The 15492-nt window shown below is 41.3% G+C and overlaps 1 protein-coding gene across 1 annotated transcript; it reads right to left on the bottom strand.

Moving 5' to 3' along the window:
• Positions 1-228: 228 nt before the first annotated feature.
• Positions 229-14404, bottom strand: LOC105459660 (organic cation transporter protein). Its single transcript, XM_011705855.1, has 8 exons — positions 14030-14404; positions 8125-8311; positions 6723-6981; positions 3886-4184; positions 3668-3780; positions 3213-3427; positions 2657-3005; positions 229-2352 (listed from the first exon to the last, which is right to left on the bottom strand). Exons 1-8 carry the CDS (start codon positions 14389-14391, stop codon positions 2145-2147), a joined length of 1992 nt encoding a protein of 663 aa, XP_011704157.1. The 5' UTR covers positions 14392-14404; the 3' UTR covers positions 229-2144.
• Positions 14405-15492: the final 1088 nt, after the last annotated feature.

The following is a 15492-nucleotide window of genomic DNA, read 5'->3' as shown; positions in this document are numbered from 1 at the left end:
AAATTTTTTTAATAAAAATTTCTTTACGCAGCATTTCTTTGCAGTGAAACGCGAGAAGGGTAGGATATTTCACCTAACTTTGATTATCCGAAACCTCCGTTATTACCAATAATATAGGAAAATTAATTAATTATAATTAATCGTGAAAAAGTGATTACAAAAGGTAAATTCATTAGTATCATACATTTAAAGGAAGGAAAGGAAAATTAAACACTCATGATGGAAAGGTTTCCGTTATCTAAATTTCCATTTAATTTCGATAAAGAAATTTTAATGATAAAGCGAATATTTGCTTTCACGGATCGAATAACTTCCTTCGTTTTCCTTGCAGCTCAGTCTAACTACGCGAGCCGTCCTGTACGATTCTACAATGTATTTCCACAATGTATATCGCCAGATATAAACGATTCACCTTATCGTGAATACTTAATGCTAATGATCGCCCGCGTTATATCGATCGTGCATTTTATCGTCGACGAGATCAAGATAGCGAGGAAGGTCGCGCGCTTTCCGGATTCTCGCGTTAGACTAGCTGTGATGAATCGTGGTCCCGTTGAGTAGATTCTGAAATTCCACGCGAAATGATTAATTGTGGGTCGACCGCAGTGCAGTGATAAGGTGGTTTAAATTACAGCTCATTATTAACGATCCCCAATGTCTGCACTAGACATTTCGTCGTGCTCGATATTAGCGCGTTTAAACTCATCGAGTCGGCGATAATCGTCGACGCAACGCAACGCGACAATTGAGCCAACATAAATCCTCTCGTTTGCAATCGAGGAGCTGTCGATAGTTGTTACCGTTCATTAACAATCGCAACCTTCGTCAGAGCAGCCTTTTCAATCAAAAGTATCCATAGTCGATAATTATTCATTCGATTGAATGTTACGTCTACGTTTATTAACACAGATCGACGGGGAGATACAAATTAATTTAATGTTCTTATTTACATTATAAAATATGTTGCATATGTACACAAATCTCGAGATCTGAATTTCAACGAAAGGTATAACTATAAAGATGAACGTTCGATAAAAGGACATGTCGATTGTCGATATTATATGTATATATATATACAATATGTATATATATATACAATATGTATATATATATATACAATATATATATGTATATATACGCGTGTTATCACAATGAAGCTGCTATATCCGAAAATTTCCCATTCAGAACGCGCGATCCTCATTCGCATTCAACGCGCAGTCAGTCGCGTCATTTGAGATAACTCAAAAATTTGATTCGCATCCGCTATATGTATATACATTGTATTACATATACTACACGTGTACGTGAGCAACAGCGACGCGAGTCGCGGCTGCACGGCGACGCGATCAATTTATGTAAAACGCATACGAGTGGTGTTTCTTGCATTGTCTCGAGTACATATTTGCCTTTTATCTATTTCTCATCTATTTCTCAATACGGTTCCCACCCGCGGGATCGGAACGGTGCATCTGAAAATATTAGTTTCTCCTCTTCTTTTTTTTTTTCCTCGAAGGTCGCGCATTTCGCAAGGAACAGGCAAGAGAGTTTCGAAACTTCACGCGTTTCTAAACTCACGACACCGGTTTTCTTCTTCCTCCTATTAAATACAAGCGTGGTAAAAATATATATATATAAGTACGAATCTCAATAAAAAAATCGTAGTCTCGCACACTACATGACTGCAGCTAAAAGTCCCTATCTATAATTTTTACTCGAAATCCAAGATTTCGAGGGCATCACACATATAGGATTTAGAATGTAATAGAAAAAAAAATCGAAAGTGTTCTACTATGGTCTGCAGAGGCAAATAGAACGGCCAATTAGAGCGATTTAATTGAATTCTAATCTTTGCTTAAGTTCTAATTGACATTTCTACTTCTCTACTGTCGATACTTAAAATTAATTTGCAACAACCCTTCCCTTCCCTAATTAAATAAATTTAGCGCTCAATAGAGCGGGTAACGCTCTGCCTCGTCTTTTTTATCTAAAACTGTCATTGACACAGTTGGATACAGGCGTATGCATAATTTGATTTAGCTCCAGTATCACACAATTCTGAGAGAAAGAACAACGGTAGAGAGAGAAAGAGTGAGAGAGAGAGAGAGAGGAAATGAGTTAAAAATCAGGGCCTCGTTTCTCGGTATTCACTTGTTCTCCGGCTTCTCCGGCTTCTCCGCTTCCGTGGCCGCATTCACGCTCTTCCGCGATCTTACGCTCGATCTGCTCGATCTTTGTATCATGCTGCTCCTCAAGGTCTCGCCGCGAATAGACGCTCTCATTGAACTTCGGAAGCTGCTGCGTTCGAAAGACCGGAAGATAGTCACCGGCGGCGCCTCCACGTCAGGCTTTTTTCTAAAAAAGAAACATATATACATGAATGCGATATATCTCTCTCAGGAAACAATATACTCTCTCTGTTAAAAAAAATTCCATTAAGCAAGAAGGTGAAATTACGAAAGAAAAGTGATCAATTTGACACAGACATTTAAACAGAACAAAAAAAGATTTTTTAAGTATAATTGAATTATTGAACTACTCTTAATATATATCTCGTACAATTTTTCTTCAACGCGATTATTTCATCGAAAGAAGAAAAGCGCTGAGTATCGTGAAAGTTTTGAAGAACTAATGTGATAAAATTATCTTCGACACCTACTTCGAGAGACACGGCATGTCCCATAACTTCTGATCCTTTCCGAAATCCTCGCCGTCTTGCAAGGTCTGCGGCAGATCTTTATCGAGTGTCTCCGGGAGCAGGAGCGTCAGGAGGCCGCCTAAAACGCCCAGAATGCCGAGGACCAACAGCGGTAAAATGGACGAGACAGTGTCCAAGTAAACGACAAAGGGCGCGAGAATGCTGGCGACGTATCCCATTATGTGGATCAAGGCGACCCCTTGAGCCCTCACAACCGTCGGCAGCACCTCGGCCGCATACTGAAGACCAATGTTGTACGAGATGTTGACCCAGAATCTACCGACGATCGCCAAGGTGGCCGAATAAATATCTGAAAGACGGAAAGAATAAAATTGCATAACAATCATAAAAAAAATATGATAGACGTGAATTATTTGTAAATCAAATTTTTGTAATTTTCAAAAATTTCTATGATTTTTTTGGCTTTATTTAACGAATTATTTGAAGCTCTATAATTGCTTCTCGGGCAGATTTCTAATCTAATAGGTAAAAGGAGGTAATCCAGCAGTGTACTCACTGTTCGAAACCGCGCTGGCCCAAATGCTGAAAATTCCGGAAATTACCATGGTACCGCAGGCCAACCATCGTCGGCCCCATCGATCGAGGACGAGGGTGAGGAACGTGTCGGCGGGTAGTTCGGTAAATGCCGCGATGGTAAACGTTACAAAGACGTCGAGCCCGAGATTATTCACGTTTCTTACGTGACCGTCGAATACCAGCGATATCGCCATCCTGCATTGCGGGACATAATCGATATATGTAGATAAGGAACAACCTTTACCGTATTCTTTATAGTCATCGAATAACGATTATCCTTTATTCAATGTTACACACGTTTTCTCTTACAAGCTACGACACTGAAATACATGTCTATTGAACGCTATTTATTAAAGCGCCTTCTCCAACACTTACAGCAGCCTCTTTAGAATCTATTGAAATCGAAGAAACATTTTTATCATGTGAATAACTCACCAGATAATGATGAGGAGAATTGTGGTGTTTCGCAAACGCGGACTCCTAAATAGATCCACCACGGAATAAGTCTTGTCCGCCTCTTGTTCCTTGCACACTCTGGCGCAGGTTTCCTGTTACATCAACAAGCAGCAAATTTACAAACGTGAATTTTTCTCGATGACCTTGATATTATTTTTTTTCGCATCGGAACGAAAGAAAGAGGCTATGATCCTTACGCGAAACTGTTGATAGACGTTCTCGGGTACTTTCGTGCCGTTCATGCGTTCGAATTTACCCAGGATCCCAATGGCCTTCTCCACTTGGTTTTGGCTGACGAGCCACCTCGCGCTCTCCGGCACCAACCAGGGCGCTGCCACAGCCAGGGCCAGAGGAACGGATATCGCGATGCAGGTCATCCTCCAGTCGGCCAGGAAATACGCGATCCAGGGTAAGATGCAGGCGGCGAACGTGAAGAAGAGAGCTATCGACATGTTTGCCACGAAAGTGCGCCATTTCGGTCCCACGTATTCCAGTACTGAAAAAAAAAAAACATATTTAGAAAAATATTTAAAATGTCGATCGTTCTATAAATACTTCAACATTCGCGAAGCGCTAAAGCTGATTTCGAAAAAAAAACGCGACGTGATTCGCAAATTATTTAAAAAAAAGTGTGACACGCGTCACATTGATAAATAAAATCTGCATTTAAATCACTGTATATTAATGACGTCTCTTTACGTAAGAATTTATTTTCTAAACAAAAATCATCTCGAACGCGGACGGACGGTCGGTTTATTTAAAGTCACGGGATGATCAAATTATCACGCCACGAATCGTCCTTCGCCCTGACCTTATCCGCGAGCCGCCCGCGGGAAACGAAAACCGGCGAATGCATCGAGAGAAACCTCTCTTCCTCTCTTGCAATTTAGATAATACTTGGTGGTTAGCACAAGGAAGCCTAATAGTCAACCTCTCGTAGCCTCCTATCATCCTCGTATAACAACGCTCGCGGATACTAAGCCACGAGATGCTTCCTGTTTGTTAAAGAAGATAGCGCATTACTGCTGACTTACATTGTTTCAATTAGATCGACGAGCGGTCATTTTTTCTAATGCGCTGCCTTCACGCTACCATCCATCTGTGAAGCGTAAAATTATCCGATCTTGTGCGTGTTCACAGCGACGGTCGCAAGGCTACGAGATTCAGTATAGACCGTTTTGCAGATTTCAAAAAAATGTGTCGATATTGCACATTCCGTGAATAATTCCAACAGACGCGTATCGGCGCTCGAGATTTCTGAATAGCTCTCTCATTACGAGCAAGCTGAAAACCTGTTGTTTGTGCCGTCAAATTAGTCTATATAATACCAAGTTTATTTCTCCAAAAACAAAATAACGTAATTTACGTAATTGTCATGGAACTTGTGTGTCGAATTTACGATTTTTTACGACTTCCGCGATAGCAGCTGGCGATACGAAACACGCGAGAGAATTCGACGGAAACACGAAGCTATTTTTTACGGAATCGAGCTATTTTTTTACTCTCTCTCCTTCGTCCTTCAAAGGCAAATTGATATCAAATTCCCCGTAACGAATTATAAACTTCACGAGGGACAATGAGATGCGATCGACTTGTCGACTTAATGCTTCTTTAGCGAGCGGATAACGGCACGTGCCTCTGACATTGGCCACGCTTCCACCGACCGAAGCGGCGGGATCGGCGAGATCGACGAAACGGAACTGGCAAAACGCCAGTCGGCGAGTGCAATAACCGTGACTTCGTGAGTCAAACCGGGCGAGCTTGACCTGGTAGCTGAATCCGGCGATCGTAATCGGCCGTGACTCGACCAGGCCGTCGCGCGCTCCAAGACTCGATTCGGGCGGACCGACAATCACTCGCGGACTCGCCGTACTACTCGCTGGTCTACCGGCCAAGGCCACGCGGCGATAATCGCCGGGCGCTAGATAATTGCGCAAGGAAGGGACAAGAAAGATCGCGAAGACCGTATCTCCTTTTTTCTTTTTGCGGCGCGATCGTTTAAACGACGTATATACAAACGTATACACGTATAATTGCCCGCAAATTAGTCCGCGTCCCAGAACCCCGTGAAAACATTTTAATCACGATTTAATCGGCTTAATTACGATTGCGATGAAATAACGACGATTAGTAGCGCGATAGCTGACGGGGTTAAGGTTGACGGTAACGGTTTAGTGAATACAAGGAGAGATGCGTTTCTAGCGCATGGCATTGTTCCACGTTGCTTGAAGTGCGTTTACAAGAAAGGGAACGCGCGCGCGGAATTTCTCGTTAATCGCCAATTAACAAAATAAACGCGGTGGAAAGGAGAATTGATTTTAAAAATCGATCACGATCGATTTTTCCGGTCTGGAATTCCGCCGATCCTGTTTGACGGGCAACGCACCATATTAATTGCAGTCGCCAAAGACCTATAATTGCGGGTTCCGACAGGCGGCCGAAGGTTCGATAGACGAAGCGACCAATTGTGCCGCGACAGCAATTACCGCGAAATGAAATATTGCGAATAAAGGTTAATTTATTGATTTTTAATTAGCACGCAATTAATAAACACAATGTGGAATGTAGACGCAGAAATTAATTGCGGAATCTAGCAGATCAGGTCGTCACGTACATATATATATTAATTAGCTCGGATATAAATTATCGCCGGTCGTTTTCTTGACAAGGTCATTGCAACATTATCACTGCTATTATTCACAAATACGATCCACGGTCTTGCGATTGACGGGAAGTTGCAACTTTCGTTTTCCTTTTCTTCGTCATTATAGCCTTTAATGCGTCACGTACATGATCATATCTTACGCGCGCGGTTTCTGTGACTCCTTCGACTTCCGGGACAGCTGTAAATTCGCATGAAAGGCTTATCGTCATCGAGGAAGCAATTCGCGTCAGAAGGCGATAAGAATTTCCATGATTAACGCGACGGATCGAAAATGAAGAGGAGCATCGAGTTTTACAAAAAATTCTACGGCGCAAGTTCTCGTTTTTCGAAGAGCCGAATACACGATGATATCGCAACGCATATACGTACCCAGTATGTACATCATGGTGAAGCAATTGTCGAAGGCGAAGCCGACGAAGAACCGGCACAGCGCGAACTCCCAGAAACTTCCGGCCAGGGCGGTCGCGACGCCCGCCAGGAAACCGGTGACATTGGCACCGACCAGCGCCGGTATTCTGCCGTATCTGTCGGCGATCCATCCGAAGATCAGGCCGCCGAAGATCGCGCCGATGAAGAAGATGCTCTGGGCGGTCGTCGGCAGCGCGCTGTGCTCGCACACCCATCCCAACTGTAATGAGGATCTATGATCGAATAATTTTACTAGCTGACGTCGATTTACGAATGTCTCGTAAGTGAGGCCTGAAGCCGGTCATTCGCGAGCAAACGGCGTCGGAGACGAATGCTGTAAAGCAAGGATCGGCAAAGTACTGCTTATTTGTAATTATTATATGTATTATTATAATAACATAATTATAATTATATATTATATTATTGTGATAATATATTAATAATACGATTATTATTTTATTACATTTGAATTTGATGAATAAAAAAAATTTGTTTTCCTTCTTGTTACGTATAATAATATCCTCGATTTTGCCTTCTAAGGCAAAGTCTAAAATATATTTTACTTAACACTTAAAGGATAAAATTTGCCGAGATTTACTGCAAAATCTTGCTTACAGCTCGTTTCCGCGCTCAGAAGGCGGCCGAAGGCCTCAAGACGTGCGAAGGTTGACGCAGAAGGAACTGCGAACGTTCTCTAGACAAAGGCAAAAGCCCGATCGTTTCCGAACTTATCTGGCGCGGCGATCCAATTTCCAGGTGAATTCAATGAGCGCGAGGAGTTGCTTAATTCCGCGGCGCAATCGCGCGTGTAAATTGTATCGCTCTTTGCGTACCTCTCGACCCGTCCTTGTGTCGCGCGAATACACGTGGCGCGAGTTCGCGTGACAGCGCGCGGCGCGCAAACATCTGTTGCACGTCGCGCCGGTATGCGTGCCAAGTATACGGCCAGCTCTGTCTTTCGGTGGTCGAGCTGCGGCGAGAGTGTGCTCGTTACATCGGATATTTAATTCCGTAACTCACCGTTCGCTCATTATACCCCACGTGCCGCGCTCTCGAGCCACCTTGGGATATCTAAATAGCGAACGCGAACGCGCTTCTAACGCTTAACAACGAGAGAGAATCACGCCGATCACACGGAGAGGAGAGCGTCGTTCAGCGGTGTCTACAATGAGACTTAAGACTTGAGATTTGCGAAAATTGACCAATCACACTCGATTATTCTTCTCACGTGAGATGAATAATCGACTATGATTGGTCAATTTTCTTAAATTTCAAGTTTCTTTATAGACGACGCTTTTCTGTCTCGGCGATTCCTCCGTCGATCTCCTCTCGTTCTTCGATCCTTCCAGCTTTCTTGTCTTACCTCGGTCGCCACGGTCTCGTAGGGGACGTCGGTGAAATTGAACTCCCAGCCGTGCGAGCAACCCCTCGTCGGCCACGTCGGGTCCGCCTGTCTGGTCCCGTTCGACAGGACCTCCGTGTAATTTACGTCGTACATGGTGCACTTGGAATGTAAGCCATCCTCGCCGGGCGGTATCGCCAAGGCGATCCTGAAAAACCGGATGACAAAAAAATAAAAATATCCGTCGCGCGGGGCAGGATATGGTATTAGCGTAAGTGTGGGAGGAGGGTAAGACTGCCGTTATAATAAGACGTTTCCACGTAAATGTCAAGCGTTGACCCAATAAAATGTCAGACGCAGGAGGGACTGTCCCGGGACGGGAAATCGAAAACGATTATAAGCCGGCAATTAAGATCGCGTATAAAGGTCTCCAATTATCGAGAGTGCGTGCGCACACCTCCGGCTAATAACGCATGCAATCTGACCTTTGGGCGAGAGTTACACGAACGAACGGACGCATTCGACATCGATTGCAATGCACGTACAACATTTTTCATCCTTGATAGATACGCTCGTGCGAGAACGTCTCTCTGCACGAGTTCGTAACTGGCCGCGCAAAAATACTCAAGTAAATAATGACGTTCGATCGTAAACCTGCAAATATACGTGCAAAACAGACATATATCTTCGAGAAAAAATTACACAGTTAAGTATAAAGTCGTTGTATTTCAACGCAGCTAATATAACACTCTTGTTTTAAAACAGTTTTAGGCTAACGACAAAAATATCGCAAAATAAATAATAAGTACATAATAAAGAGTAACAAAATAAGTTTTTTTTATTACATAAGACGTTCTCGATAAACATCAATCTTTTTTGCTATTTAGAATTAATTTTATTTACTCTTTAGAAAAATACTAAAATATTATAATTTTTCGATAAACGGTTACAAAAATCGCTTGAAACCTTGTAAATTAAGCTTCAAGAATATGAATAGGTATAATATAAAATCGCAATTGCCTTCAAGTGAGTCTTTAATAGAATTTTAACTTGTGAAGTTTATATATTATTTAATGCAAAAATTTATAATATGACATTTACTGCATATTACATTATAAATAAGTAAAATACACTATTGAATATTCTTCAAGGAACCCACAGATGAAGCCTCGCGGATCTCTCTTGTATAATGACAATTATCTGCAATGCTATTCTTTCTCTCGCGTGTTCGGTTTCAATCTTTAAATGATTTCCATTCCGCCGTCTGTTATATAACGCGCTCGAACAATATAGAGCGAAACGAGAATCTCGCTGCAGGTACATCCTGCTTAAGGACCGTCTTTCTTGTCGCCCACGTGCAATCAATGTGTGGCCGTTACCGCGGCGTTATGTTGAAAGGCTTACACAGGTATTTTTCACGTTCACGCTCTCATTGCTTACACGAAGGTTTCGTGCAAATTTATTATTCATTATCCACGAATAATCCACTCGCGCCGGCCTCCGGCGGGGCAGCCGCGGGAGGCGTACGTTGTGCAAATATATCTGCCTTATTGATTTTCCAATTGCCGCTAACAGTCACGAAAAGAAAAACGTTTAGCACGAGCGCAACGAAATTTGCCGCGTGCAATTTGCCGAAGACTTATTCCGTCGCAAGTGTAATAACGACGGGCAATTTTCAAGTGAGGTAAGAGAGTGCGTTCTCTCCGCGACGCGCTTCACGGTGAAACTCGTGAAAAATTTATTCTCATTAAAGCGCTAAGCTATTAACTCGCGACTTACGGCTTATGTGCGGGAGATAATAGCTCATAATCGCGAATTATATCTCCCTCGCTAATCTTCTCCGCTTGAGGTGCATGTCGCGCGAAAAACACGTTCAAAATGTTTTTTTCCACTCCATTTAATGTCGAACGTCATTCCGGCATTACAATCGGTCTATTAATTATGCGGATCAGCGGATAAAGTGGCGTGCAGTGCGGCTGCTCCGTTTGGAAACGGTTGAAAGTGCTGCCGTGTGTAATAATAATAATAATAATAATAATAAATAACGCTAAGGGGTCTCGACCCGATACCATATAAGAGTGCACTTCTTGTGAATTTCCGCAAAAAGAACTGACATCAACCGGTCATTTATCTCGTCATTAGACTTACGTCAGAGAGATAGAAGGAGGCTATTAAACCAGCGCACGCGGGGTATTACTAATCGCGCGATCCCTGCCGCGCCGAATCGTGTGCAATCGAATTGTGGCCGCGCGAAGGTCTCGACGTCGCGCGTCCGTTTCCATACTTTCCCTGGCTGGCACGTACCTGGAAACGCTGACACGCGTTTGCGCGCCGCGCCGCGCCGCGCGTGCACAGTTTCCATCCGTTCTTTTCGCGCGACCGCCGAGAGATGAAAAATCGCCGTCGTCGGCGAACGCGAGGGAAAAAAAATTCACCGGCGGCGAGACACAATAGCCGAGAATAGCGTTATACCAGCCGCGTTTATTTCCTCTTTCTTTTCGCTCTTTTTACTTTTTTATTATTAAAAAAAAAATCCATGAACTGTGCGTGTTTACTCAAAGAGCAACAAAACGGATCGTTAGGAGCGCTTTTACGAGTTATTAGCGGACCTCGCGTTATGTCATTACCGCCGGAATATTGCGTACGCCGCAGCGGCTAGACAAGCCACGCAAACGAGAATATTTACGCGTATAATAAAAAAAAAAAACATTTGAAGAGTCAATAAAATACAATTACACACCAAATATACATTTCTATAATTTTAATACTTAAAATACTTACATTTTTTATAAATAGATATATTGGCATATAACATAATTATAATATAAAAAAAGATACAATATAAATTATAAACAGAAATCTGTCCTGAAATTCGACAAACATTAATGCCTAAGGATTTAAGTAAAATTGTTGCCACCTCTCTGTATTTCTTCATTCTTGGCATCATTAAACGCTTCTACACAATGTTTTATAAAAACGATTTTTTTCTAATATAAAAAAAATGTTTCTAATTGATTGAGGAAAACGGCTAAAGAATAATTCTAAACGAGGCAATGCGTAGTCCATTATGTAATAAACAATTCACATCGTTTTAGCATAAAATTCATAAAAACGCACTGACCGATCTCTCGCACAGTGGTAAAATATAGCAAATCACGGGCCGTGAATCACACCGATTCTACGTATTCCAGGTAATTCGATTGTTTACGGTATATTTGTTCGCGCGAACAATTAACCGCGCGGGAAAACGATCTCTACGGAACACCGGTAGTCGTAAGCGGAGTAAAATCCGCTCGGATTTTACCGTGAAAAAAGCCATTTTAGAGATCGACAGAAACCGGAGATAAACCATACGACCGAGCGCGGTCCTTGAGTTATTATTGTAGTTAAAAAGAAAAATAATTGGAAAAGGAAGGGAGAGAGGTGTTTATGGAAATGCGGTTGCATAAGCATATAATGAAGAGACAATGCAGTATTTAAAACTGTGAAACCTGTTATCGTGAATACGCTCTTTTCACGCTTCTGATGAAAAGTTTCTTCTCCTATTGAGCTGACTAACGTGCACGGCAGTGCGTCACCGTAAAGGGACAATCTGTATCGTTGCGCATTTACAGCACGCTCTATTATTCTTTATCGAAGTTAGAATGTGCGCGCACAATTCTATCGAAGAGGGGAAAGAAAAATCGTTTATCCTACATTGCGATCCAAGAATTTTGTCGCCTGATAGAAACGTTATCGGAGCCTATTGTTGAATTTTCTATAATTACACAATGTTGTTAATCGACAAGTAAACGATTATCACGATGCACTTCAGTGATTTCACGTTTTATGTTAAGCAAATAAGTAGCGATAAGAGAGGAGATATGAGACGATGATGAATTGTCATTCGATGATCACGTTGATACTGTCAAATGCCTACGTATCCATTCTGTGGTTTATTTACGAACCACATTCGCGTGAAATTGTGAATTTTAAGCGAGTTACGTAGATAAGAAATTTATAACATGTTCAAATAATCTCGTGCCAAATAATAAGGCGTGAAAGAAATATTTAAATAGATACGTACATGTGAAAATGGTTCACGTGCAAATAATAATAAAGTTGTATTCGCACGAAAGTGTGAATTTTTAACGAGTTACGTAGATAAAAAATATATAACATGCTCAAATAATCACGTGCCAAATAAGACGTAAGGGAATTATCTACGTATACGTCAAAATTCACGCTTAAAAGATTGTGAAAATTATGAGAATCATGCACATTCGTGCAAAAATTATGAATAAGAGAGTTATATTGATAAGTAGTTTATAACATGCTCACGTACAAATAGTAAGATGAAAGAAATATGTAAATACATGTCAAAGTAGTTCATGCATAAAAATTATGCTTAAATAATGCTTTTTTAAGTAGTAAAATTCTTTTATTAAAAAAACAAGCAATTCTTCTCTTAAACAGTTAATGTAACAGTATTATATAAAGAATGAGAGTTGTTTGTTATTATACAATTTATGCAATCGATAAAATCTGCTCTGGCGTAGATTTCTATCTGGCCATCATTTTCTTTTAAAGAAGTTCATGCATTCTGGGTGATTTGGGAAATACGTGGGGAACGTTGAGTTCATCTTTTTTCTTACTCACAATTTCAATTGCTGAATCCAAAAATAGTTAAAGTTGTCCTAGTATCCGGGAAATATATTTTTTTTACATTTTAAACAAAAAAAGCTGTGGTTGATTTTATTACTTTTTTTAACTATGCTACGAATTTCTCTTTGTTTTTTTTTTGTAAGAATATGTTTCGAGTTACCTAAGTCCTCATTTTTTCTCAGGACTTGAGAATCTGTTACAGTTACCTTAAATTACAGAGTTACCTTAAATTATATATTAAATATATATTTTAACTTTTGCATCGAAATATATTGAAAAGTAAAAGGATGTGAAAAAATGTTTCAGATAAAAGTTATACGATTTGAAGGAAAACAAATAATATAACAAAAAAAATAATTTTCGGAAAAAATCAACTTTTCAAGATTATATAAAGGGCATTATTTTATATGGGATTATATAACTTTTTCATATAGTATGATTCCTTTTATTATTCTGCATAAAAAAGTATTGAAGATAATAATTGTTTACGAGACTAATAATAATTTTACATTTTATTATGCCATTTATTTCGACATAAAATATAAAATATCTTTATATAATCTTGAAAAATTGATTTTTTTCGAAATATCTGAAACGTTTTTCCATATCTTTTATACTTTTCGAGATATTTCAAAGTTAAAATGTATAAATAACTTAAAGTGACTTAAGAATCTGTAAGTTACTTTAAATTATGTATACATTTTAACTTTGAAATATCTCGAAAAGTATAAAAGATGTGGAAAAACAATTCAGATATTTCGAAAAAAATCAATTTTTCAAGATCATATAAAGATATTTGATATTTTATGTCGAAATATGTCATAATAAAATGTAAAGTTATTATTAGCCTCGTAAACAATTATTATCTAACTTACAGATTCTTAAGTCCTGAGAAAGAATGAGAGTTTAGGTAACATTGAAACATATATTTTTATAAAAACAAAGAAAAATTTGCAGATATGGTTCAACAAAATAATAAAATCAACAGTTGCTTTTTTCTGTTTAAAGTGTGAAAAAAAATATTTCCTGGATACTAGAACAACTAATACTACGATTTTCGGATTCAGCAAGTAAAATTGAGAAAAAAGGTGAATCTAACGTTCTCCGCGTGCTTCCCAAATCGCCTAAAATACATGAACTCCTTTAATTCTCTGTGAGAGATCCAGAATTAATTACCTTTACTATAATTTTTCTATCGTTTTCCTCAAATTAATCAGTACAGTTCTGTCTTCAAACGCTATAAAGCGTGAAAGCGCGACGACGATTTCAATTTCACCCCTACCTTTCCTCAACTGTGAGATTCTCCAATTCCGGCACGCGGCACCAGTGCTCCTCCGGCACGAGGGTGATGAATATCTGCGAGAAGTACACCCAGGCGACGAAGAAGGCGAACGGTATCATCAGCACGAACAGGATCCTTTGATAGGTGCCGAACTCGCCCACGTGCGGCAGCAGGTCGTCAAAGTCCATGTCTTTGGGCTGCTCCTCGTCATCCGGGTCGTCGTCGCTCTTGCGGCCCTTGACGGTCGAGAGGCCGTCGGACGAGGCCGAGGCTGACAGGCCCCCGTCGGGACTCGTGTCCTGCGGGGAAGACCGGTCCCCGGAAACTCCGGCGGTCGCCGGAAACTTCTCCTGCGGCGGCATGTCGCTGTCAACCGAGACCTCCGAAGTTCCCCGGGAGAAGATGGGAGGCAACGGAAGTTTCTTCTTGCGCTCGAGACCGCGGCGTTTCGGATCCAGCCTTCGGGATGCTGCGCCACGCGCGCACAACTGAGACGGCCGATCCGCGCAGCGCGGCGAAACGAAATACTTATATTAAAACAGAAGCACTTATATTTATTACCAAACGCCTCACCGGCTTCCGCTCGGCGACGGCGAGGAGACTCGGTTCTACGTCCCGGAGAACATGCCGGAGATCCCTAATCTTCCGCCCGTCGCGACAGCACGATTCGTTATCGCCGCGCGCTACCACCTTGATCGCGCACCACTTTGATCGCGATAACCGTACCGGCGAGGCTGATCGGCTGATCGTTATAGACGCGGTCGTTCGATTAAACCGTGGCCGTATACATCGTGGGAGTGTGTCGCGAGGCCTCGGGGGAATCGAGGCTGATCCGAGGACGTGCGATATGCGAAAAAAAAAGGAGGCGAGCAAATCCTGAGACGAGAGACAACGACTGGAACGATCTGTTGCGTTCGTAGCTGGCTATATAGGTATCGACCGTGGGGTATACCCCCTCTCTCTCTCTCTCTCTACTACCGCTGTTACTGAACACAATTCAATGTTCTCCAAGAGTGGCATTGAACGCACCACGGATCACATCGATCGCCCTCGTCCATTGCTGCTGCTGCTGCTGCTGCTGCTCGAACCACCGGCGTTGGCCTCTTCTCTTATAGCGTTCCGTACAGCGTGGACAAACGGTGGATATTTTTGGATATTGATTGAATATCCCGGCTAACGCGCGATGTCCACTTAGAAATATAGTTTTACACTACATGATGACACTATAAATTTTAATCGTCGGGACGTCGCGATAAATCTTCCTCTTTGTTGTTGCAATCGCTTTTATTAAGCTTTAAGGGTTTAGTTCTATTCTGAGAAAAAGTAGAGCACATATTATGTAATATGTAAAAAAGCAGAGTAGGTACATGTTATGTAATATAAAACAATACAGAGGGAGCAACAAGAGATGAGATGTAAACTCTGAAAGTTAATGATCCAGATAATATAATTATTCAGATAGC

The sequence above is a fragment of the Wasmannia auropunctata genome, unplaced genomic scaffold, assembly GCF_000956235.1.
Source record: "Wasmannia auropunctata unplaced genomic scaffold, wasmannia.A_1.0 LD334171.1, whole genome shotgun sequence".
In the NCBI taxonomy this organism is placed as follows: domain Eukaryota; kingdom Metazoa; phylum Arthropoda; class Insecta; order Hymenoptera; family Formicidae; genus Wasmannia; species Wasmannia auropunctata.
The sequence above is the reverse complement of the archived record's forward strand: the minus strand, read 5'-3'. Positions and strand labels throughout refer to the sequence as shown.